The sequence below is a fragment of the Clinocottus analis genome, unplaced genomic scaffold (assembly GCF_023055335.1).
Source record: "Clinocottus analis isolate CAN_PGR_092001 unplaced genomic scaffold, fCliAna1.0.p SCAF_15, whole genome shotgun sequence".
NCBI lineage: Eukaryota > Metazoa > Chordata > Actinopteri > Perciformes > Cottidae > Clinocottus > Clinocottus analis.
In genome coordinates, this window is record NW_027175876.1 from 1707316 (window position 1) to 1734070 (window position 26755).

The window sequence follows — 26755 nt, forward strand, 5'->3', positions numbered from 1 at the left end:
AACTTTGAGTGCATCCTGCAGCTATACAGCTTTACAAAGTGCGTACTGTTACATGCATCCAATTGGGACATTGTAGTTTATCGTTGCGCTGCACTTTAAACTGCGCAGCTACATGAGCAGATATAAGATATAAGTGGGTCAGAACAGCTAGAAAATAATGCTGACTTGCAAAATGCAACCGGATGTAGAGCATCCTGGTATTTTTGGCATGCTGGATTTGACATACATACTAAATCTTATTCCGGCGTATGAATAATATTGTAGTGCAGGTATTGAATCACAGTTTGTAAGCACAGCTGCAGTATGTACTAAAAATAAAAAAGTATGCAACTTTTAAAGCGGTGACATGTTGATTACACTCAAGTGACTTTTCTAGTATCCTTGAATTTCTCATTTCCGCTTCGAACTAGTATGCATTGAATAATGCCGCCTTTTACTTCGGCAGCGGAGGTTTTGTTTGACATAAACCACCCTGACGAGCTGTCTGCTGGTACACTAGTTATCTATGTGACGCTCGCTGTGGTTTAGTGAGCGATTGTGCGCTTTACGGAGTCGCTCTGTAGGTGGCAACACAGACTGTGACTGAACACGACAAGCTCTCATACAGTTCGGGTGCATGTGAGGGTCTCTGCTTCCTCTGTCCGGAAGACGGGGTTTGGTTGGTCCAACAGTGTAGCTGGTTGTGTGTGTGTATGTGTGTGTGTCTCTGTGTGCCACTATAGTATTCACGTTTCTGGGACACAAACAGCTGTTTAGTGCTGTGATCTAATGAGCATTGATCTCAGGCAGTTCCAACATGCATTGCTGAAGGTCAGAGAGACAGACTGCAGAAACTAAGTTGTTTTAAAGTTAGATTTGGGCAATAATTCATTACGATAATGGTTGTCTTTCAATAGAATCGTCATTAAATCATATATCGGGATATATATACTTAATGATTGATAATAACAAGCACATACAAACTCAAATTCTTCAGGAAATCTGATTATTTTGAACTTCAGTTCTTAATAAAATGAGATAATACTCCGTTCTTTTCATTTTTAGTATTTAACATCCACAAGAGTAACCAAAACCATGGGGTTATTTCATTTATTTATTCATTGAATCACCAGAAAACATGCTATATTGTGGTATATTGTTTTATGAAATAACTTATATGGTAATAAGATGTGTTGTCCATTCCCCAACCCTATTCGATGTTGTTTTTGAAGGTCACATGTCGTTGCCAGGCTTTAGATTTAATACCAGCACATCATAGAAAGTCCCGTCTGGGTAGTTTGTTTTGTTTTTAATCAGAAAATGAACCGGCGGTGTTCATATATCATCTTCCATAAGCGTCTGAAAATCACACGAGGTTCATGCTTGATGAAGACATCTCATCCTGTCCGGGGTTTCTTCCTTTTTCCATTGCAGAGGGAGTTAAAGTAGAGCCGGGGGTTTGTGATTCTAGTCTCGCTGGAGCCCGAATGTCTGATTCCTTTTATCTGTCTCGTGTCCGTCTCCGTCTCTCCCACTTACACCCTGGAGGCTGGAGCCTCTTCCCTACGCGAGTCTACTGGTCCGACACGACGCCATTAACCTTAAAGTTAGTTGTGCATATTTCATATCCGGGGGTTTTGAACTGTTGGTCAGACAAAACAAGTCAATTGAAGCCCCGCTGCAAACGTTAATAGTGTAATTAGACTTCACTGAACATGAAATATGTCTCTGTTTGCAGAGAGATCTGCAGTTAAATGACTGTTTTTAAGGATTAAAAAATGGCGGATTTCTTATTTCGGTTTCCGACATGAGGGTCTTGAATAGCCGGAGTGTTTCATATGATCAATTTGTTTATTCATTTGATTCATAAAACTGACTCAATGCAATTTTATTACATATATAGGTCATTCATAATCAATTTATATCACAGTTACTGTTAGCAACTAGCTGTCTATGAAACTCGTTTGAACACTGATCTCTCTCTATATATATATTTCTATATATATGTGCTTCTTAATGCTCGTCGTCGGTGCCAAAAGTTTGGTTCTGGTGCTCGTGAGCACTACCACCGTTGTCCACAGGGACCGCCAAAATCAGCAATAAACGAAAGTAGTCACCTTGAGACGTGCAAATAAATGCAATAAGTTCTCCTGGGATGAAGCCTCGTCCAGCCGCGTTCTGTGACTACAGATGACGGCCTTGTCCGTTCACTCGTGACCGATCGTAAAGTGTGACAGCGGGATTGACGTGTGGCCCCGCGGCCGCCCTCCCACCACCATCACCACCACCACCACCATTTGCGTGGATCAGAGTGTTTCATTATAAGCCCTGAAAGTGAAGTGTGGGCTCTCATCGATCCGTGCATCATCACTGCTGCCCGACGTTTATTGACAGCAGCGGTCGGTGGTCTGCGTGTGACCCACATGAACGCCAGAATTAATAGATTAATAGCGCGTGTGCTGAATTAATGCAGGACGAGAGCGACCGCATAGACGGGAAATCGGAAAGTGGATGCTTCGAGTGTTTCACAAGCGTGTTTCAGGAGGAACACGCTTCAAAGAGAATAACTATCCTTTCCACAACACACCCACACTGTAAGCTAATCGTGAGCGCATCTGGCGCCTGCACTGGAATAAATCTAAATATCTAGGTTTACGGTGTTGCCTTTAATGCCCCCCAGCTGGACCAGAGAGTCATGACTATCAGCGGAGGTCAGACTTCTCTCGCGGACGCACAGCTGCGTGCCTTTGAAGTCGCGCAGGTGTGCATTCTTTTGACGTTTTCTTTTTCCGGAGACGACGGACATTCGGACGTGTTTTCCAGCTTCAGGCTCGTTGACGCCGCGGCCCTCTGATGTTTGGCTCAGCGTGGTCGCACGTTTAGGATCCTCGAATTAGGTTTAACATCGGTGTTCACTCTCACGAGCTGCTGGGAGGAAGGTTTTTGTCTGAGTAATGCATCAAGTGACTGTCAGAGATGAAAGGAGAGGGAGTAAAATATAATAGAGGGAGTTATTATTGGACTTATATTCATCAGACGGTCACAAATATGACTCTAAATTAACGCTAACGTCAACCATTTAAACTTAAAAGGGACAAAGATCAACTCCTTGTCACCGATATCCAATCCAGCTCTTGGGCGACGTCGGTGCATCTCTAATCAAATGCAAAACTTTCAGCGACCGTGATTTGTTTCTCAAAATCTACCCACTGAGACGAATAACGTATTTGGTTATGTTGAGTCGATTCAAAGCGCTTGGTTCTGGTTATGGAAAGATCGTGGTCCTGCTTGAACTGTTAAAAAAACGTGCAGAACAAGAATGACGCAGTACTTTGTGGGGCTGGACACTGAACATAATCCAGGGAGGCGTAGGGTTTTAGTTTAGTCTTTAATCTTCCTGTTGTTTCTTTCTACTAATGGCTGCGAAGAAAAGTGACGCTTTTACCAGCTGCCACCAACCTCGCATTCATTTTGCTCCATTTTGAGTCAATTTCCATGACAAATATTCACTTAATGTGGCAAAAAAAATCAACAACGCACATCCGTGACGCTAAAATATCCGCTTTGTTTGTGTTTCTCTGCCTGCACCGAGGAACATCGATGGACGTGGATGTTTGTGCATTCATGTTGCAGAAGCTGCGATGCGCAAAGCTGCAGCCACGTGTGAGACAAACGCGGCCCACGTTTGTCTTAACGCGGTCCGACAATCGCGGCCCAAAATGGAGAGCGACGCCGTGCACGTCCGGTGTCAGGTGTGAGGTCACGTGTCCCGGGATCTGTGTAATAACACAGTGCATTCTGGGTGACAGTGTGAGTCATCATTATGCACGCGGAGGCGTCACAAGGCGAGAGCGCTGAAGCTGATCTGCACAGACGTGTGCTTTTGTGTGTGTGTGTGTGTGTGTGTGTGTGTGTGTGTGTCAGAGAGCGAGAGAGGTAATCAAATCTTTGTGAATGAGAGGGAAATCACTCCTCCTCCTCCTCCTCCCTTCCCCCCACCCCTGGATCTCCCTCTGCCAGCTCCCATCGGCGCGCGGCGTAATTAAAACGCTCGGTTGATGTCAGGGAGGCGGCGCGCACGCGTATTTATTTTTTGCAGCCGGGAATCCGACCCGCGGGCTCGAGAGGACGAGCCTGTGTGTGAGTTAACCAAGAAGACGGGGGAAAAAAACCTCAGAGACCTCTGACCTCCTCCTCTTACGTCACGGCTCTCACATTTAAATCCCTTTTCTTTTCTGTCTCCACCTTGTGCAGCGTGAGCGCGTGCAGGTGGGCTGCGGGCGGCCGTGGGCCTCGAATGGAACCGGGGAGTCAGACGGGATTATGCGGCGCTTGTAACTGGGTCGCTACGCATTTTGGACAGTGACACATTTCTTTGTTGTTTTGACTCCGGCACAGTGGGTTAGAAAGGAAACGCTGGCAGCGAGGTCAAAGGGCGCGCAGCTTCCCTTTCAGGGCGTTCACGTCTCTGTTGTCGGAACTGTGTCGCAAATTGTTGGCCACTTTTTGCCCCAATTTTAGGGATGCTCGTCAAGTGTTTCCCTGCGATTCATCTCTTTAAAAAGTGTTCATTTGCATTTTGCCTCAATAAGAGAGTTGAAATGCTGCATGAGTTTCTAAAGGGCAGAAAACTCCTTCAGCTGATACAATAAATGCTCTTCAGGCTTCACTTAAGGCGGTGACCTCCTGATATGACTGAAGGATAACGAGGTGACGGTTTGCATAAAACATAATTTAATAGAGACAAAAGCTCAAGCTGCTGCAGCAGAGAGAAGGAAAAGGAGACATTCAAGGGGAGAAGGTGAGCAACTAAGGAAGCTTCATCACACGTCTGACCTCTCATCCCTTTGACACACACACACACACACACACACACACACTTACTCCGTCATGCTGTTTTTTTCGATTCTTAGAGGTCTTAAAAAATAAAACTACATTTGAGTAAATGTTTCTGCCGCCTAATCAAGTCGTATGTTATCGGGTCGATATGATTTTCAGCTTCTGTTTCTATATAATGCATTTAGTCCTCGACTCCTTTCTTTACAGCGATTGAATAAAGGCAATAAAAGAGTCTGTAAAAAGGAAGATATGAGTTTACAGTTAAACACGATTCCTCCCGGTTACACTGGTTGAACTCTTGCTTCTTCGCGGTACATCCTGCTGGAAAAAACCTTCACATCTTAACATGGGATTCAGTGTCATATTCAACAGTCACAGTAGCACTGTGTCTCAAACACACACACACACACACACACACACACACAGTCAAACATATGGACACACACAGCGGAAATGGAGGTGTGTGCCTTTGAGGATTAGAATACAATCTGCTGCCGGAGTCTAACCTGAAAAAAGAGAGAGCGAGAGAGAGACAGAGAGAGAGAGAGAGAGAGAGGGATGGGGGATGGGTGTGTACTGTAAGTAGAGGCTGGATGTCCTTTCACCCTTCCTGTTCAGCCTCTCCTCTTTTCTCTCTCTCCAGCTCTCCTCTGTTTCCCTCCCCCTCTCTCCCCCTCTCTCTCTCGCCCGGCATCCAACATCCAACGCTCTCTACCTGCCCGTCCATCGTCTGCTAAACATGCTCCTCACAATCTTACTGTCACTCTCAGGAGCATTGTGCAAAAAAAAAAAAAATGCATCGCACAAGAAGTGCAGACGACTGCACCGTCCTCTTTCCTCCGTCTGAGGAGGAGAGATCACCTGCACGACTCACGAGTCAAAGGCCAGCTGTGATTGGCCGGCGGCCAACGCGTCGTCTGCTGCATATCGACCTCTTTGCGGTGACGTAGCTGTGCGGGTACGTAGCCTGTCGAGCTCTGGAAGGGCATTCATGACCCAGTGAAGACTCTCCAGATCTGTGTGTAGGATACACATACAGAGAGGCCTAATATTTAGTGGGCCAGATGTATATTTATATATATTTGATGAAAAAACCTAGGCCCAATCCCAATGCCCTCCTAAAGCCTTTCACCCTAAACCCTCAGGGACTTATCTGACGTCACCTGATAAATGTTTGAGTGTGAGAGGCGGTAAAGTGCTTGAAATGGATTTATCGCTTTGACGTCTTATCATGTTATATGTACAATCGTGGGTATTTATTTTATCTTTTTTTTTACCGCTCGACTTGAGCGTCTTCTTCCAGGGTTTTTGCCTCACCAGGCGAGAGCCATTTGTCAAATAATCTATTTACTCGGATTTGTGGAAACAGCTTTAATAATAGAAATGAAAAGTAAATTGTCGGCGAATAAACCAGCTGTGTGATATAATCTCTGCTTCTTTTTTTTAATGTACAGTCTTAATCCTCAATGTTTCTGCGTTAATGAAATATGGCAGCCATTTGTCACTTTTAACCACTGGTAACCGCCCGTGTTTAATGTCACTCGGCTATGAATTGTGGGTAATTTCCTCAGGTGGAGTCTGCAGGAATGCGGATATTTACAAAAAAGGGCTCAAAATGTCTGCGATGGACCCCAAACACTCGACAAGTGGACAGCGGGACGGCGCTAACCCTGCGAGTCCTGTGTGGAAATATCGATTATGACGACTGGAGACGCAACCAGACATGTTTTATGAAACGCTTTAATCTTTCTAACTCCTCTGGATGTGTTGCCAACATGAGTAAAGCGTGGATCACCTACCTGTCTGAGTCACAGTCTCATCAGCTGTTTAACTTTCCTCTCGCTAACCTCACAACTTTGTGGAGCCGCAGTACTTTAAATTTATCCGTTCTAAACCTGTGCTTACAATGCTGTGCGGTTTTAACGGCGTCACATTTGTGCGAGAGAGCTAAACGTGATGCAACTCACTGCAAGCAGGCGCCCGTGTCGAGCTTGAAGTAAATATATTTGGTCCAGGGGGTTTTTGGCTGCTGTCGGCGGGCGAGCGACGGGTCTAAATTGCGACGTCCTCAACGATTGCAGAGCAAACCGTGTCAGCCGGCAGTCCTGCAGCCGGTCCAATCAATGGAATTGCCTGCTGGCAAAACTGAAGCGGGACAGATGTGGGTGATGTGAGCTAGAAAGGATATTTTTTTTTCCCCGGGATGAGAGAGGATGTACAGCAAATATGGGAGGGATTTATTGGTTGGAGGCAGGTTGCTGTGACGTGGAATCGACCCAGAAGATTATAGTGTTACGGCCACACACCATGCACTTACTGTATGCAACCTGTAAGCTACCAGCCGGAGCAAGAGGGGGGATGTTGAAGAGGCCCATTGTTTGGTTGCTTATTGTGTGTTTTAATTGTATGCACATTGCATATTTAAATCTTCCCGCTGTGTGTGCAGGTTTAACATGAATGGCTCACAGCCAACTGAGCCACAAGTTCAAACAAAGGGATGTATTGCTTTCTCTCCACCTGTGTCCCTGGAAGTGACACATCCGCGTGTGTGTGTGTGTGTGTGTGTGTGTGTGTGTGTGTGTGTGTGTGTGTGTGTGTGTGTGTGTGTGTGTGTGTGTGTGTGTGTGTGTTGTATACTCAGCTCCACCCAAGCCCGGCATGCCAGCCTCACATCATACGCGAGAAAAGACGGGAGCCATCAGATGAATTAAAATCTGTTGCTCCTCCTCCCTCCTCTCTCCTCCTCCTCCTCCTCCTCCTTCCTTTCTCCTCCCTCCTCCCTCCTCCTCCACCTCAACCCGCTCCCTCCATACGGGCTCATGCATCCTCGCCTCGGCCAATCCGGCATGCCGTGAGAGGAGGAAGGAGAGCGAGAGAGGAGAGGGAGAAGGAGGGGCAGGACCAGCAGCCTCCGGGGCTGGCTGCCCATCGTTCTTGTCACAGCTGGGAGGGGAGAGATGGAGGGGAGGAGGGGAGGAGGAGGGGAAGAGGAGGGGGTGATGGTGGAGGGTTGAGAGGGAGGAGGTAATCCAATGAGACACAGAGAGGAGAGGCAGCGCGAGGGCAACGCCTCACAGCACCGGGAATCTCTCTCTATCCCCATCTCTCTCTCTCTCTCTCCCCCCCCTCCCTCCTCTCTCTGAAGCGTAAAAACCAAAAGACTCTCATCTCCCATTCAGTCTCCTCTGCATGTGGCTGAGCGCTGCTCTCAGGTTTTTTTTTTAAAGCCTCTCCTTCTCCCCTCCTCTCCTCAGTTCAAAATCCTCCTTCACTTCCTCCTGATTTTTTCTCTCGACCCCCCTTGCCAGAGGACGAGTCGATGACCACAGAGCGGGATTATTTTTTTTTTCCGGGGTGTCTTTCAGGGGAGGCAGCGGCATCGTTTCCTGGAGTCATCTTTGTCCTTTTGCGCTCGCGGCTGCTGAGTGCACAGAGGCTGCTAGTGGGGAAATAGGTTAGTGTGCCTGTTTCGGTGGCGGCGGCCGGCAGAGGTGATTGAATGCGCTGTACTCGGAGGAGACGAGGAAGAGGGGGGATGCCTCTGTAGCCCTGCGACCACTCGGGGAGAGAAGGTGATGCCGGCGCCCGACTCCGACCTTTAGCGGCAGCGACGACATTCGGGGACGGACAAAAAGAAGAAGAGAACGCCTGAATACAGACTTTTCTTATTGATTTATTTCTGCATTTTTGCATTTTTTTGCGGTTTGTTGTCGCGGGACTGTTTGTGGACACCATGGACATCAACCTTCAGTCGCACCGGTTTTACTTCCCCCAGATCTACTGCGCTGAACCGGGGGCACAGCCGCAGATCACTGAGTTCAAAGTCAGGTAGGCTTCCAGGGGAAAGGTGTTTACGACGGACCCGCCAATCAATACACCAGAGGCAAGACCCTCATTCCTGAAAGGAGAGGGTGTGGGGAGACACCCAGGTCTGACGTCTCCATTTGCTTTTGTCAGCAGCAGCTGCCTTTTAGATCCACCCCAAAATACGTATCCGGAGCCTCCTGATTGTATTATCTGCATCTGCTGCTGTTGCATGTAAAGCATTTCTATGTGTGTGTGTGTGTGTGTGTGTGTGTGTGTGTGTGTGGAGCGCCGCTGTGAGCGGCTGGTTGCCCTTGCAAGGGGGATGGGGCTGCATGCTAATGTGTTAGCTAGCTGTGCAGAAAAGTGTGAGGCTCCCGGGGGGAAGCAGAGGGCATGGGCGGCCTTCTCAAAGGAGCTTGCCAAGTTTTCGGATGGAAGCGATGACAGTGGCCCAGTTGTGTTGTGTCGCGGCGTCCTGCGGGCCGCCGTCGCCCTCTCGTTAGCCGCCTCTGTGGCTCTTTTGTTCTCGGTGTTTACGCGTCCGTCCGTCAGTCTCACCCTTTCCTGCTATTCCTCTCTCTCTCTCCCGTAGAATCGACGCCGAAAGCGCTCATTGGCTCGTTGCATCCGCGGCCGACGCCTGCCGTCACGGCTTCGGAAAGACGCACGCTCAGACGTGCAACAAGCTTCCCGGCTCTTTGTCTCGTGGAGATTGTGATCGTGGGAGCCGCTAGCGACGTCGGCGTCAGGAAAAACGAAGACCCCGCGTTCGTCAGTCGTCAGTCGTCAGTCGTCTGTCCGACGAGCCCCTCTTTGCGTGGAGACGTCCTGGTAATCTTGTGCGCGATACGTTTGCCGATGCCTCCTCTAACAGCTCTGATTAGTGCAGCTTTAAGGGACTCAGCCAGAGTTTTTGCCCCCCCCCCCCCCCCCCCCCACCTTCCCTCCTTCACCCTCGCTAAGCCAGCTTTTAGTTTGGTCGGATGCTACAGGCCGGAGCAGCTTTATGAGCTACAGCGTGTCGCTGTCACGGCCTGGCGAGAGTCTTGAGGGGCGATCGCGGCGCCGAGGCGGCATCGCCAGAAAGGAAAAGTAAAGACTGTGTGCCCAGTTTTTTTTACTCGTACCCGTCTGGACCCACTTTAGTTCTCCTCATCGCATTTTTTTAATGGCTCGCCGGCTGTTTAATACCCAGGTTGGTGCTTCACTTTCAGAAGTGTTTTCAGCCCAATCGACAGTTCGGTCTCACCTCAGTGACCCGAGAAACGTCCACATCAGCAAACATCGGGAAATGTCAGCAAATATCCGCGTCTGATGCGTCTGTGTAGATCTCAATGGAAGAAAAAACGATGGAGTCTCGCACATATCTGGCTCACACCTCTCGTAAAGGAGGCACACACACACACACACAAACACACACATGCACGCACACAAACCCTGCGTGCATTTGCAGAGATTAAAGAGGTTTAAAGTGCGATGTGTTTTCACAAAACCAATCCAGTCCCTTCAGTAATATTAATGTCTCGCAAATCAGATTGTATGCAATGAATACTTATTTAGAGAAGATGAAGGATACGCATGAAAATACACATATAAATAAACTGCCATGTCCATTTCTGAGCAGATTAATCACAGGTTTTCCTGGCTGCGACGTGAATTTTAACGCAATTCATTCAAACAGGAAATGGGCTCGACGACACAGCGGCGAGGTGAGCTGATTGAGACGGAAGAAGACGGAGATTTGGAGATTAAGAAATATGAGAAATTGAGAGAGAGAGATATGGAAAGAGAGAGGGAGATAAGAGGGAGGGGGAATAAGAGACCTGGAGAGAGAGAGAGAGAGAGAGAGAGAGAGGGGGGATGGTGAGAAAAGCAAAGCTAAGCAAAAGGAAGAGAGAGTGGATTGTAAATGTGAGAGTGAAACAGTCGAACGGATGCATGTGGAATCAGAGGAGAAAGGAGGAGCCGGTGTGATTATGAAGAGAAAAAAAATATATAAATAAAAAAGACACGCCTTTGGAAAAACCCTCTGCTGTGCATGCTGGGATATCAGCTCTGGGCTCCATGGCGACCGAGGTATAGGCGGCGCAGTATATAGCCGGATAACCATGACAACCGGTGCTCGCCAATCCATGGGAGCGTAGAGAGACATGTACGGTGCATGTATGCACAGGAAAAAAAATATATATATATATATATAGAGAGAGAGAGAGGGAGAGAGAGAGCTTGTGGAACCAGCCATCGACTTCATGAATCCCGGCCTTATTGTCTAAATTGAAGGATCGTTGCGTCTCCTAAACGTCATCAGAAGATGATCAGAAGGAGAAATAAGCGTTTGTCTTTTGGACAAATAAGCGACCGGAGGAGGGGCGAGCGAGCCGAGGTGTAAAGACAGAGCACCGCCTCCCATCGAGGGCCCCGTTTAAACATTTTGCAGTTTCATTGGTCAGTGGTTAGCATGTCTTTTAGCAGAGGATCAAGTCTTCTGCATTGTTTTGCACAGATGGAAGAAGTGACAAATAAAACTGACTTTAACCTTTGACCCTTGACTTTGAGCCCCGGCTCCACTCGTCCATGTCCTTGTGTCCTCGATCAAGTTAACTTAACCCCAAATCGCTCCTCGTCGCCGGTGGATAAATGTAACTTGTTTGATTGAAAGCATCAGCTAAACGTAATGTAATGGAGTCAGATCAGAAAGTATTGTTTCAGAATCATCTTTATTGGTCATATGTGTGTACAAATACATGGAATTTGACTCCGGGTACACATGTCTCTCATCATACAGATAATAAACAGTATTAATGAACAACAGATGGCCAACATGATGCTACAGGTGTAACTTAACTCACCTCAACATGCTCTGTGTGAGACAGGATAAGCAAGATTCCTCCAAAACGCCGTCATTTCTGTTTTTCCGTAAATGTTCAAATACTCACGTCTTTTCCTCGAAAACCCTAAAAAAAAATAGGATTTCCGTTGTTGCTGCTATGTCTCCCTCTTCAGCTCACTCACTTCATTTCCCACCTGAGTCCAGGAGCTGCCGAACATCCCCGCTTGGGGCTTATGGTCTGGAGGATGATGCAGGGGTCTCTCACGACATCCCAGAGGAGAGACCCGACGTCTGCATTTTATTCCCTCGGTTGTTGCCTGACAGATCAGAGACGGACTCCACCGCGCGGCACGCGTCAAACAACGAGAGAGAGAAAAGCGAAACGTTCCTTCTGGGTCACTGAATCCGCCGACGGATGATTTGTGGCACGAAATGGGAACCGCGAGTCCGGCGTGACGCTAAGAGGACGAGTCGGTTGATTACAGTTGCGTGAGTTATTAGGTCCCGCTGCACTGCAGCCTGCAACGGAGAGCACTTAACCTGATGGCCTTCAGCAAACACAGCTGCAAAATGGATCACGTGTGTGTGTGTGTGTGTGTGTGTTTGTGTGTGTGTGAGGCTTCGCAGTAAGTAGCGGTAGTTAAACGGTATCATGGAGCACCGCCTCAGGGCTTCCTCCTCTCCTTCCATTCGCTCTCACCATCCGTCTTCTTTCCTTCCCGGGTTGAGGACGTGTGTTTTGTTTCAGCTATGTGCTCACCTGTGCAGCCTTCTTTCTCCCTGCTGGGAATCTTTTGAAGAAAAAAAAAAGTTTCCCCCTCTGCCAAATGGAGACGCATGCATTTTTTAAAGCCTCCCCCCGCTCTCTGCTGCGCTCCCTATCCTCAGTATCTCCTCTGCTTCCTCCATTCATCTTCCTGCTTCTGTCTTGATTTGTCTTTTCTCATCATGTCTTCTTCCACTCCCTGGTCTAAGCACCTCCAATCTTTTAATTTGTTCCACTCATATCCGGGCTGATCGGGAGCTGGCTTGACCTCCTTGTATGCTCGCACACTCAGTACACAAAGTTTTGAGTCCTCTTATGTGTGTTTACAGTCGCACGTTGCTTCAGATGGAGGTGGACGAAGGACGTCCTGAGGCGCCAGACTCTATTAAACATTCCAGCAAAAATGCTCATTAAGCCCGGATCAAGATTCCCACGAACAGCAAACTAGACAGGAATGTCTGGCTCTCGGCTGGACTCGAAGACTTTAATGCAACACAAGAAAAACACAAGTTAAATGCCACTTAAAGGAACAGTTTGGCATTTTTGGAAATACAGTTATTACATTTTTTTTGACGAGGGTAAGACGAGAAGTTTGATACCACACTTGGATGTGTCTGTTAGATGTGGAACTGGGTCCAGGAGACAGTTAGCATAGCTTAGCATAAAGGCTGGAGAGAAGGAACAGTTAACCTGGTGAAAAAAAATTGAAAAAATGGAACAACACAGCTCACTTATTAACATGTTATTTCATATAAGCTTTAGTGCTCTTCTATTTCTTTGCCATGCTATCTGGTTCCCTCATTTCTAGTCTTTATGCTAAGCTAAGCTAACCGACCTTCGACTGTGGCTTCATAGTTAACATAAAAATATGATAAAGTAGTATCAACTATCTCATCGTACTCTCAGGGAAGAATACGTTGTTTTTTTCCGCCGCTGAAACGTGGAACTATTCCTTCAAGGTGGTCTTCGTGCATCTCATGAAAACTCGTCGGGTGCCACCGAGTTCACAGCAGATTAACGTGTTTGTTTAGGGCTGCAGTCAACTCATCAGGGATCTATTGACCATGTGTGTTGTCTCTGCCAACGCGTCTGTTATGTCAGAGGATTTGGTCGTCTTTGCGGAGACATAAAGGACCATCCGAAGTCTGAATCCCCCGCCGCTGAGTCTCTCAGTTATTTTCCACTCTCTTCTTTCTGTCTCTCTGATGTAAGCCAAGTGGGGTCAGACAGTCCTGTCTTTAATGTCAGCATCGGAGGGAACAGGTACATTTAAAGACAACGGTTAAAGCGAGCTCGCCAACTCTTGTCAGACCGTGGGTTCCTGTAGTTTTGCTGACGTGACAACACCCCGTTAAGAGCTTTTAGATTATGCACATGTGGCCGAAATAAAGTCAGAAAATTACAAAGTCCTCCTTCAATCCACTCACACGCCACTTAAACTCAATGTTCATCTCAAAGCTGTATTATCTTATCCGTCACACTTCATAATACACGCGTTTATTAGCCAAACTTTAGAGCTGCGAGTACTTTACCGCATTAAACCTCCTGATTCTGCCCTCCCTCCCCCCAACAAGATCTCCCACCGCTGTGCTCTCTCAGCATTAGTGCTCGGGGTTGAGGAAACTCTTAAATGCTTTACGCGATCATGCGGAGCAGCAGTAAAAGAAACCTCATCCTTGCACTCTCGTCGCAATCTCTCAGCTGGAATTAAAACCGTAAAATTTCCGACCTGTTTTACGACGCCGGGACGTGGCTTTTTTTCCTCCTCCTGCTCGTCCCAGCTGACCTCCGACCGTCAGAGGCGTTTAAAGGCTTTGTTAGCGGTTTGAAAAGGGAAACGACAACAACAACAACAACAAAAAGCCCAAAGCAAAGGCCGCATGTATACAGTAGACACAGCGAGTTGTGAGCATGCTTTACGGTCTGTGGAGTCCAGTGGTGCGTGCCTCCGAGGCGACGGGACAGCGGTTAGAGCTCAGACAATATTCCACAGCGTTACACTCGTGTGGAAGCACACAGCCGCACTAACACACAGCCGCGCTAACACACAACTGCAGCCACGTGACACACGTATGTGATGACGAGACGGGGCATTGAGTAGTATCGCTACAAAGACAGAGGTCTGTGATTAGAGAGCAGGCCGTCTGCAGGCTCGTGCTGCTGTTTCTTTTTTTTTTCTTTTTTTATTCATATCTCACTGCTCATTCATCTTTTCTTCACAGCCATATTTTCTAGGCCAAGCGAATATTCCACTCCAGTTGTCATGCCAACAGATTAGCGTGCTCTTGCGTGGTCTCAGCAGTAGAGGACAGGAGTGTGTGTGTGTGTGTGTGTGTGTGTGTGTGTGTGCGTCTGTATGTGCATGTGGCGTCCTCTCTGCAGCGTCTCCAGGCTCTGGCATGCATTCAAATACACACAAGCTGAGGACTCAAGTACACACACACACACACACACACACACACACACACACACACACACACACACACACACACACACACACACTTAGACTGTTTGATTAGCATGCTTTTGAATAACTTTTCAGGCTTCACATCACATAGAGCTTTGCAGCATCAAACGCAACCAAAGAAATGAAGCCAGTATAATGCGCATAAGAACTACAAACGTGTTTTTATTGAAGTCTTTAAGGCTGATGGTTGGATAGAAAAAGAAGCCGAATGCAAATATTTTTGCGACTATGAAAAGATCATAATGTGTGTTTATGTTTCTGTACAGCGTACGGACAGATGAATGTATTTTTTTGGGTCTTGAGGTTGATTGAAGGGACAGGAAGTGCTTAGTACCCTGAAAGCACTGAATTCATAAGCTTTTGTGATGTTAAAAAAACACAAGGAAAACAGCATTAAAGGATTAAGTGACTTAGCATTAAAATCGCAGCTGTAAATGTCAGTGAATCTAACAGGCGTTTGAATTAACCATCCAGGAAATCATAATGCCGACCGGTTTCAAGTCTCTGCTAGAAAGTTTAACACATTATTGATGTGAACCACAACCAGTCATACATGTGAACAAGTCTGCAACCTCTGCGAGACTGTTTGTAAATGCTAACGTCAGCACGCTAACATGCTCACAATGACAATGCTGCCAATGTGCTTTATGTTCATCATTTTGGCTAAACGTGTTTTTTAAGTTTAAGTTTTAAAAATTGAAGTTTTTAAACAAGTTTTACTTTTTTAAGTTTAAAAAATAATAATATTTTTTTTTTTTTAATTTTTAAAGTTTGAATTATTTATATAGTTTTTAAGTTTTTAAAATTTAAGTTTAAATTATTTTTTTTTCAATTTTTTAAAAATTCAAGAGCTGAGTTCTAATTGAAAAAAATCACATAGCAGGTTTTTTAGGAGGTGGAAGTGGAAATTTAACCCCCATTTTCACCCCAATGCATCCCATAGTTCAGATATTTCATAGCGATCCTTGTTGAGATATTTAGCCTGACAGAGAGCTCAGTGTGGCTAACGACACACATACACACACAATATGTAATACATGGCTATAAAATCAGTGTTATGTTCGTTTAAATTACGATTTCCTGTCTATAATATGTTGAATCGGTGTCAGCGGTCTAAAACAGATTGGCTTTGCACAATAGCCTGCGAAAACTGGGCCAGAGAGAGATGATTTAAAAGTCTGGGTCCATAGAGATGAAGCTTAAAATCTGCAGCTCTATTTTGGTACTCATATGCGGTGTCATATCCAACAATAATAACTATTACTGAGTCATGTGACTGCAGCTTTCCCATGAACCTTTGCTTTGCGCTCAACCGTCTTCTCTGTCAGGTCACAGGCGGCCTGTCCTGAACTATAACATGTAACACAAGCACACAGGGAGTGGGTGATTTCCATATTTATTAGGCTCGTAATCTAAATCAGCCACGGCCGGCTATTTTTACACTTTTGATTTGCAAGTTGAGCAATTTGGTTTGTTTTATAACTGTTTGTATTGGAGCCCAGCAGGCTGTTTGACAGTCTGCTGTCAGGCCCGTCTTTCCCTCTTCTGAGTCTTCTGCCTCTATTCATCCTCAGATGCTTCACCTTTTTTTTTTTTCCACTTGGCCCCCGTTCACCACCAAAACCTCAAATACGCAAGCAAGCAAGCTGCTTATATAACCGGCCTCCAAACCAGCACGACAGTTTACATTCTCCAAGACCATTTTGTCACAGATATATGCATAAATATGCTTCCACAGATAAACATGCAGGGATTTATACCAGCGAACAGAAGCACGCACACACACACAAACACACAAACACACACAGCTGTCCTTGTTCATTTGATTCCCAATTATATGGGGAAGCTTTAGAAAAGTCAAACAATCAGTTCACTTCCAGATACTGTTGTAGACAGATGGGCTGGAGGCTATAATGTGGCTTTCTTTAGTCATTTTGTGCTGTAGGTTTAAGGACAATAAAAAAAAAAAACATCTTTAAAAACCCGGGTCGGATTTTCCCCACTTAGGTTTTTATATATAATCACATAAAAGCAACAATCAGAAATATTAACTACTGTTACCGACACTGTAGCTTTAACCGCAATGCAAAGAAATCGCTGCTCGAGCGGCTTCAAAAGATGCACAACACATACATTCATGTATGAATATTGGACTCAAGTCGTCATATGTGAGTAGTGTCAATTGTTAACATAAAATGCAAATGTACATCACTTTAAACTGAGTTATTGAAGCGGGGGTAAAAAGCCTTTCTGAGCTAAACTATCAGTTAGCAAGCTAGTTGGCTCATAACGTTAAGTTTAAGGTACATTTAAGCAAATTACAACAAAGAACTTTGAAAACATTGTCACTAAAGTTTGATTATAAACACATACAGGAATATATACAGACACATGTTTACTAAACATTAGCTAATTATTAGTTTAAACATTTTTAGGGAAGGGTTTATTCGCTGTATTGAAACGATAACTGGTTCTGTTCGCGCTGCCGTCTGCTTCTAGTTGATTCCCACCACAGTCCTCGTTGCAGAATTTTTTTCCATTTGCACATCGAAACTTTTTTGATAATTTCCCAGTTTCACGAGAACAAAGCTGTCTGAACATTTTCGCAGAGCAAACATGGCTGACATCCAAAACAGCAGGCTCTAGTTTCACAGACGCCGCAGCAGCAGCAACTGGGACAAACTCGCGTGGACATCTTGACGCTTGACAGCAGATAGACTCAGATGGGAGCAGAAATTAATGTCATTTACTCAAAGTGGCTCCTCATTATGCCAACTGGCCCCTGTGGTTGGATCGCGGTGTCGGTTTAGCACGATTTATCTCATTTTCCATGAAAGCTGAGGTTTAGCTCGGGCTCAGGCTCATTGCTAATGTAGCATTGCCCTGGCACGCTTATAAATGTTTAAGCTGTCAGCTGTTCTTTCTTCTGCTTTATGCAGCTTTGATGTTTCATGCAGATGAATGCTCACACGTGCAGAAATGCAACACACACACACTTGTATGCGCGTACAAGACGTTTCATTGTGCGTCCCTTGTTGGGCCGGTCCATGATTTTCCTCCTGTCTAGTGGAACAGAGAGCATTTTGTCAAGGAGTGAGACAAAAAAAAAAGACAAACAATTTGTGGTGACGATTGTTCTGCCAGCTAACTCTCTGGGATTTGGCCGTCCTCTCTAAGCAGCTGGCTGCGGGACACAAAGACACTTTATTATGATCCGCTTCACTCGGCTTTCACTGCTACTGAGACGCAAATCCCAAAACTGCCTCAAGGTTTACAGTGAAAAAGGAGCGTGAATCAGCAACCGAAATGGAAATGGACTGAAATAAAGATTTTAAAGCAATTGGGCTAAAAAATGTGACGTCTTTAATTAAGTTTCTGTCTCGTTATTCACCTGTGAGGACTTGACATGCATCACATTAATATGTGATGGAGAAGGTGTGGATGAACTCATACATATGGATTGCTGAGGCGGCGGATCAGCAGACAGTAATATTAGCCAACAATATGGCGGTTAAATGTTATATCGGGTGACTGCTTTGAAACGCTCGAGGTCGCTGCGGCTACGCGTCGTGACGTCTTTGCACATGAGAAGCAATTTGGATACAAATATTTGAATACGATATTTGGTTTGCAAATGTCAGGTGCCACGCTCAACGGACAGATCACGCAGATCACGTCTCATATCAGAACGAGAGCGGAAATAATAATTGATAGTCATCCCTGATGACTGAGCACAATAACAGGTTGTATATTTGCCATTTCACAAGACTAAACACAGTAGTAGTGGCATGCATTGTCCACTATATGTACAATCTAAAGCTTTGCATCCTCTTTTCTCTCTGTCTCTAATGCGTGATGTTGTTTATTAGGATATAATGTATTGACGATTGCTTTGAATTTCATGTTGTTTCCACGTTTTCTCTCGCCGGTGCGTCAGCGGGAGGTTTACTACGTATCTTGTTCTGGCTTCAGCGGCATCATCAGATGAGCTAATCCTTCAAAATCAGTCCAGAGCATTTTGATCTCCTAATGACGGCCACTGCTGCCCACTGGCTCCTTTCCACGCAGGGACAATACTGTCAGGCAGCTTGTTGGCTTGATGGAATTCTGTCTTCTTGCTGTTTTGCACTATTTGCATCCTTTTTATGTCCTTAATATGTAGTTCTTGATGATTTAAGCTTTGATTGGTGCTTAAATCATGAGATCAGACATCACTCCAACAGTTAACAGTGCTTTGCTTGTTACAGTTGTCAATAGGATCGCTTCAGTGTGCTTTATCAAAGTAGTCACTGGCAAAATTGAGCAAATTTCTCTCGAATTGAACTCAGATGTTGAGCTTAAAGTCACAGAATACACCCCAAAACTGTACAGCATCACCAGTTAGAATACCAGTCTCTTTATTTTTTAATGGTGTTCATTTGTTAAGTATGAAGATGTGTTTGTTGTCAGCTCGCTTTTGTGAGAAGAGTGATCTCCTGATGGTTTCATTTCATCTTGTGGGATCAACCTTTCACATCCTTTCTGAGTTTGCTTTCAGAGCTCGTCTTCGAGGCGCTGTACGTCTCTGATGTCTTCAGTTTATTTATCCCGAGGTTACAGTTTGAGGTGGGAAAAAGTGCAAATATAGAATATTGACACGGTGGTTCTGTGGCCTGAGGCCGTGATGAAATATCTCAGGAACGCCTGCAGGGGATTTATTCAAACTTGGCACAAACGTCCACCTGGACTCAAGGATGAACTCATTCAAATGTGGAGGTCAGAGGTCAACCTCACAACCGCCCCATTCTCGAGAAATCTCAGGAAAACCATAAGTAAATTTCTTGCCGTTCGGCATAAACGTCCACCTGGACTCAAGGATGAACTGATTAGAGTTTGGAGCTGAAAAGTCACTGTGATCTCACACATTTTTTAGCCGTAACTCAATAATTGATATGCGTATCAGGAGAATTTGACACGTTTGTCTAAAAGGATAAATTATTAAGTTGGATACACATGGACTAAACAACCACGAGGCGGTAATTCTAGTTTTTGTTCTTTTGCCACTTGCATGAATTTCCACTTGCATGGACCGTGAAACAGTTTCATCCACATCATCGTCGCTGCCAAGAAAAGAAAAGCTTAAACATTACGGGCCACACGCGGCGGCTTTCTGTGGTTTCACAGTGTCAACAGATGGGTTTGCCTTTGCTGTAATGTTCAACACCGCGACCTTTGCACTCCACTCTCACTGTTGGCAAAAGGCCAAAGTTTACTGGCAACCGAAAGTAATTTCATCCCATTTGAGGAGAAACTTGTCACTTGCGGGTTTGTAAAAGAGAAAAATTCTCCAACTCCATCTTTTTCGCAGCCTTCGGCTCGAGGTTCTTGTCACCGTCTCTGCTTTCGGTTACCTTTGCAGTCATTCACCCCCCAAAAAAATGAAGTGTAGACGAACGGTATTAATCTCGAAACCGCGAGTGTGTACAGAAATTTGCATGCGGCTTCTATTTCGGGCACATCTTTCTTTTGTTGTTTCGCGCACCGCTGCCTTGAGCGCGGAGGCCCCGGAAAAGTGGAGCAGCACAATGGCTTTGATGTTGTGATGTCTGCAGGGTGGTGTACGAGCTGCCGCGCGGACGGAGACGGAGTCGCACACGAGGCCCTCTGACAGCACAGATTAGTGTAACAGGCTGGCACGTGCAAACACTCACAGCCACACACACACTGACAGGAGTCTACACAAATGCTATCGCGAGAACAGAGGAGCAGTTATACTGTTTAATGTTTCAGTTACCAAAGGCTCATCACTGACTCAGAGCTACTGATATTAGCAGTTTTGCTAACGGGCTTGAAACTCTACGTACGTTAATTTCTTCCCAGATGGGAAACCAATTTACACAAAGCCAATAAATTATGTGTAAATGTAAGAATTTCCACCTATACTCTATTGCAAAAGGCCATTACCGAGCAGTAATCGTGCTATATTTAAATCCCCACCTCCTTCTCTGGCAGTTCATCAGCCGAAGAGAGGATCAAAGTACTAATTATGTTTCAGGCTTCAGGGTTTTTTTTTTGTTGTTGTATGTGAATAGTTCCTATTACCTGAGTTTTCCTCTGTCAAAAAGCGTATCCCTCTCCAGCCCGACAGCTCATGGTTGTGCTGTTCATCTCGGATCAGAGGGGTGACGGTAGCGGAGTAAATTTAGTGCAGGCAGACAGGAAGTGCGGCGCCAGAAATAGAGAGGGGAACGAAGCGCTTTGACAACTTGAAGCCGCTGGTTAGAGAAAATAGAGGGTGACTGGTGCAGGTGTGAGCCGACTGTTATACGCTCATCAGCGATGAAGCGAGGCGCTGAGCGCTTGTGAAACGCTTCCACCTGACCTGTGTACTGTGGGCTTTTTTAAATGGTGTGTATGTATAAGAGAGAGAGAAACAAACAAATGGTGGAAGGATTTTGGGGCGAAGCAAGCATCTCATTAACCCTGCGATGACCTGAGACTCGAGGGAGAACAACTTAAAGAGGCTGCTGCGAGTGTGTGAATCTGTGTGTTAGTTTGAAGATGAAAAAGAGATTGCATTTCAGCCATAATTACTTTTTTTTTCAAACAAGCAGCAATGTGGATGAATAATTCATGTGTTTATCATTACAGACCCTCATTAATGTGACCTTAGACAGACACACTGACCTAATAACTTAACAGGTTTGGTGCTGGGAAGCCAATGCAAACCCATAATAATAATGATAGCATGTTATTATTTCAGTGTTAAAGTAATTCAAGCCACACGTCAGAGTGCACAGGACACTCTGGAGCACTTGTGGGAAGTGTTGGACTGGGTTTTTACTGCAGGTGCTGCAGCCATAATTTGCACAGCAAAACCTTTCGCATGCATCTCTCTCAGCGTTTTGTGTTGCATTCAATGACCTCCGGTGAAGTCAGCTCTGTCTGCACTCTCAAGGAAAGTCCTGGAGATGTTGCTGCTGGATTTGACTGTAACACTTTGTTATGTATATAAGAGCCCAACCACAATTTGCACCATCATTCAAAAATAGCTTTTTAGCCTTTAGAGTGAGTGAGCTTTTTATTTTTACTTCCCGCTCTGTGATTGGACCGATTCTTTGACTCAATGGAAGACGATTTCCGAGCAGCTCCCTGAGATTTCTCTGTCTGTCCCTGTCAGCTTGAATTTACGTTGGCACGGACATGAACAGGCCATGAAGGAGGATGGCATTTAGAGTGTGTGTGTGTGTGTGTGTGCGTGTGTGTGTGTGTGTGTGTGTGTGTGTGTGTGTGTGTGTGTGTGTGTGCTGTCAAGGTACATTCCAAGGCATCTGATTTATTTATGTCCTGCGCAGCAATTGTTAATTTTTCAACGGGTGTTGCGTGGTGCGATCCACACAAAGTTCCTGCATCTGTGTGCGTGTGTGCATGCACGAGTGTGTGTTTGTGTTTGTGTGTGTGCGTCCTATAACTGTCAGTCAGAAAAACTTGTTTTCTTGTTGCTTTAGCTTCTTCACAGCTCCTCTCTCTCTCTCTCTCTCTCTCTCTCTCTCTCTCTCTCTCTCTCTCTCTCTCTCTCTCTCTCTCTCTCTCTCTCTCTCTCTCTACCACTCTCCTCCCCCCCCTCTGTCTCCGTCATTTCTCCTGCTCGCGTCTCTTTTAGCACAGGAAGCTCATTTATTCATGCTTCTGGGCCTCTGATGCCATTTTGAGCTCCTTGCCAAGAACTCTGTTTTAAAAATTAACAGAGTCGACAAGTTAAGGAAAATAAATTAAACACATCGTTGCCCTGCTGGTGCTCGGGCATGCTAGTGTGTGTGTGTGTGTGAGTAAGACTCAACCTGAGAGAAAGTTATTTATAACTCCAGCTTAAAATGCATGCAGCAGGGTATAAGGAGCTTTTTTTCTTCCTTTTGTGGAGTTATTTGAATAGACTCTGTTACAAGTTTCAACCGCTTCCCCCTGCTCTCTTCTCAGCGTGCTTTGAAGTGAACGAGAAGGACAGCTAGTATTATTTTCTTTATCCTAATGTTAGCCTGTTGCTTTGGGTTCATGAATACTATATCTTCGGAAAGGATAAATGTGTTTCCGCCGCTTCCAGAGTCCTTTTCCTCTTTCAGTGAGGCTTTGTGAAAACATTTCTATCCCAGAATTAATTTTTCCCCACAGTGGGATGGCAAAATGAGACAATATCCGAGCATGAAAATCCCGCTCCCTCTTAAAAGAACAGTTTCACGCGTTTTGAGAATCGGCTGACTCGCTTTCTCGCTGAGCGTCAGATGAGAAGATTGACGCCACTCACGCGTCTGTAAGTGTGAAGCTGTGGAGCCTGGAGGCGATTAGCAGGAAACAGAGGCCTCTGCAGCCCCTTTTAGCGCTCGCTAATTTGGTAACTTGGTGTTTGTTTAATCTGTGCGCAGACAGAAATGTGTTATAGCGTGCTAACATTTCCTTGTTAGCACAAAACGCTAAGTACAGGCAAGCTAAACAATACTTTGTATATGTGGTTTAATCTTGATTAAAATCAACAGTTTACTCATTGGAAATACTCATTTGTGTATATTATTTTTTTAAATACTTTGAACAAAGCCAAGCTAGCTTGCGTTCAGGCATCATGAGAAGCTACGCTAACTGTGGCCAAGCTACAGATGAGTGGTATAATTTTTAGGGCAAGAAGCATCGTTATCCAAATGTGAAACTATCCCTTCTATAATATCTTTTAAACGGCACCCATGTCTTTAATTACGTAGGCTATGATGCTCTCCTGCCTCTCACTGGAGGATTATTCATGATGCGGATGCAGCAACTCTTCAAGCCAAGACTTTTCCCCCCTTTTTCTTTTTTTTCACTCCTTATATTCTCTGACGCAGCTCTTTCACTCGGCCTCGGGGGTCGATCCACTAATTTTAGCTCGGCAAAGAGGCAAAGGCACAGATGGGACTCTTCTCGTTAATCTCATTTGCAAGTCAAAATTGTTTCTCTGTTCCTCCCCTGTGTTTTTTTCCCCCCTCATTCCTTCCATACGTCCACCTTGATCTTCTGTTTTCCTCTTCGCTTTGCAGCGATTCAGCACATGCTTTTTTTTTGCCAACCGTAGAGACGGCGAACAAAATGCCTGCGGCTAGAAAATGTTAGATTTCATGCACGTAAAAGGATTATTATACCGCCGCCCTATGTCTACCATGCATACGCTGGACACTAAAATCATGGCGGGATGGGACAAGTTAGCTGTTAGCTGTTAGCAAGCTACTATGGTACGCTAAAAACATAACACTGGATAGCTTTCTGATATATCCCGATTCCACTATAAAACAAGTAGCATTATGTCAAAAGTATTTAGCGTAATTTACAGAATTAAAACTGACATTTGGACTAAATGCTTGTATATAACGTTGGGCATCCTGACTGTCAGGATCCCGCCGTTTTCCCGCTTGACCCTGTTGGTTGTGCATCCCGCACCACACTGCATGTTTATGTGTTGTAGCAGGGTGCAGGTTCGATCCCCGATCCTGGGCGATCTTTCTGTGTGTAGTTTGCACGTTCTCGCCGTGGCGGCGAGCGTTCTCTCCAGGTTCCTCCCAAAGACGGGCAGCTTATGTTTAGCTTAGCTTGGACACTCAAAAATTGATAAACCTGTCCAGGGTAAACCCTGCTTTTTCCCAACGTCAGCGGGGATCGGCTCCGGCCTCCACGCGACCCCGAACGGGATAAGCGGTTTGGATAATGGAACGATTTCTAGCAGACGAAAGTGACAAGGAAGCACCTTCAAGTCAATGGAGGGCCGTGGATTGTTTACTCGTTTCCTCGGCCTCTATATGCACGGTCATTAAACACCTCTTCTGTACTGTATACCAGTGTGTGCGTGTGTGTGTGTGTGTGTGTGTGTGTGTGTGTGTGTGTGTGTGTGTGTGTGTGTGTGTGTGTTACAGTGAGGGAAAGTTAAGAGAGTCGGACCGTGATAAACACGGTCAGATGGAAGAGCAGGCAGACCCAACACTGGAGGCCACACACACAAACACACACACACATCCCACACACACACACACACACACACGCACACACACACACACATTACGATTGCCTCTCATTAAGAACGTCACCAGATGCTTGACAAACGCTTGATTGCATTTGGATTAGACTATTAGTGTAACACAGGATTAGCAGACTGAGCTGTTGCCTTGTTCACTGCAATGATCTCATTCACATCCCTCAGACAAGCAGCGGTCATCTCACTGTTGACCCCGAAAACACATTTGTTATTGTGTTGATTCTCTTGTGACTCGTCAGATGCATCTTAATGGTTTGAATGTGGGTCTTACTGAAAGAATGTCTCAATATATATAATATATCATAATAAAAAGTGTAAAAATAGCTTGACCTTAAATCAGTTGTTTCTTGAATGAACTCTGGTTCTCTGTCACCAGCTCTCCTTCATCTCTGTCCTTTTCTCTCTCTCTCTCTCCCCCAGCGAGCAGAGCATCTGCCAGGCCCGGGCCTCGGTCATGGTCTACGATGACACCAGCAAGAAGTGGGTGCCCATCAAGCCCGGACAGCAGGGATTCAGCCGCATCAACATCTACCACAACACTGCCAACAACACCTTCAGAGTGGTGGGCGTCAAACTGCAGGACCAGCAGGTAACGCGCGGACACGCCGCCGTTAGCTTAGCGTAGATATGTTTAGTCTCCAGAGAGAGAGAGAGAGAGAGAGAGAGAGAGATTTCGTACCTTTTTGTTGGTTTCTGAATGAACTCCGCCCTCTTCCTCCTCCCTCACAGGTGGTCATCAACTACTCCATAGTGAAGGGCCTCAAGTACAACCAGGCCACCCCGACCTTCCACCAGTGGCGAGACGCCCGGCAGGTCTATGGCCTCAACTTCGCCAGTAAGGAGGAGGCCACCACCTTCTCCAACGCCATGCTCTTCGCCCTCAACGTGCTCAGCGCTCAGGATGGAGGTGCGTCTCCCCTCGGTGTGTCGCACATGGAGGAATACTCACCGGTTATGGATGGTTTCCTCGAGGAGCTCACACACATGTTACCTACCTGTCGCTCAGCTTCCTGTCTAGAGCATCAGCCTGTATGTTTTGGCTTCTTGTGCTCACATATGGTCAATTCAGGAAGCAGATTACAGTAGAGGAGGCTCAACCAGCTTATTATTATTATTATTATTATTAGTAGTAGTAGTAGTAGTAGTAGTAGTAGTAGTAGTACATAGCTTTGGATAGATTTGTGTCAGCAGATGAAATGCTCGGCAGGTGAACTGTATCAGAGCAGTAAAAAGCAAACTTTTTAATATATTGTTTTTTATAAATCCAGCTATATTCACATGGTACATGTCAAAAGAAAGTTCAGGAGGAACCAATTGCTGTTTTTTTTCTTTTTTATATATATTATTTTCTTATTATATATTTTCATTATTTTATTTATTTCAATTATTTTATTTATATTTAATTATTATTATTATTTATTTTGTATTATATATATATATATATATATATATATATATATATATATATATATATATATATATATATATATATGTATGTTGGGGGTTTTAAGCACACTAGGTTATTTAATTTTTATTTTAATTTAATTTAAAAAAATTTAAGCACACAAAATATCTTGGTTGCTTAAGCCTCCATTGCAGAACATTAGACTAATCTAATGTTACATATTACAATCCCACAGACAATTTGGATATTTTTTTTTACTTACACTAAGAGCCAATCAGCTCTTTGATCAGGCGACAGCCAGGCGTTACCCATCATGCCCTGGGGGTCTCGCGGTCAGTGGGGAGCGACTGCGGCGCTTGGCTCAATCTTGTGAGGTTACCGTCGCCTCGGTGAGCAAGACGTCAAAGCCAGTCCGCATCAGGTCGCACACAAATCTATGTTATTAGTCCCAGCTGTGTTGTCCCTGCTGCAAGTCAAGACGTGGGGGGAAAAGACTTCATTAAAATGGTGGATGCACATGCAAGAGAGCCAACCTCCTCCTCTTGAGCTCCGTGTATATACAAGTGTGTGTGTGTGTGTGTGTGTGTGTGTGTGTGTGTGTGTGTGTGTGTGTGTATACACATACATTGATATAG

The 26755-nt window shown here is 45.3% G+C and overlaps 1 protein-coding gene across 3 annotated transcripts in view; it reads left to right on the forward strand.

The window, feature by feature from the left end:
- evlb (Enah/Vasp-like b) overlaps nt 1–26755 on the forward strand; it is a 39351-nt gene that overhangs the window by 2272 nt on the left and 10324 nt on the right. For 2 of the 3 annotated variants that reach the window (XM_068577708.1, XM_068577709.1), the window contains exons 1-3: nt 7971–8646; nt 25136–25304; nt 25445–25622. In XM_068577708.1, the coding sequence (XP_068433809.1) occupies nt 8552–8646; nt 25136–25304; nt 25445–25622 (442 nt within the window). In that variant the 5' untranslated portion in view covers nt 7971–8551. Of the gene's footprint in view, nt 1–7970; nt 8647–25135; nt 25305–25444; nt 25623–26755 lie in introns of those variants that run through there. The other variant, XM_068577710.1, reaches the window with a different exon arrangement.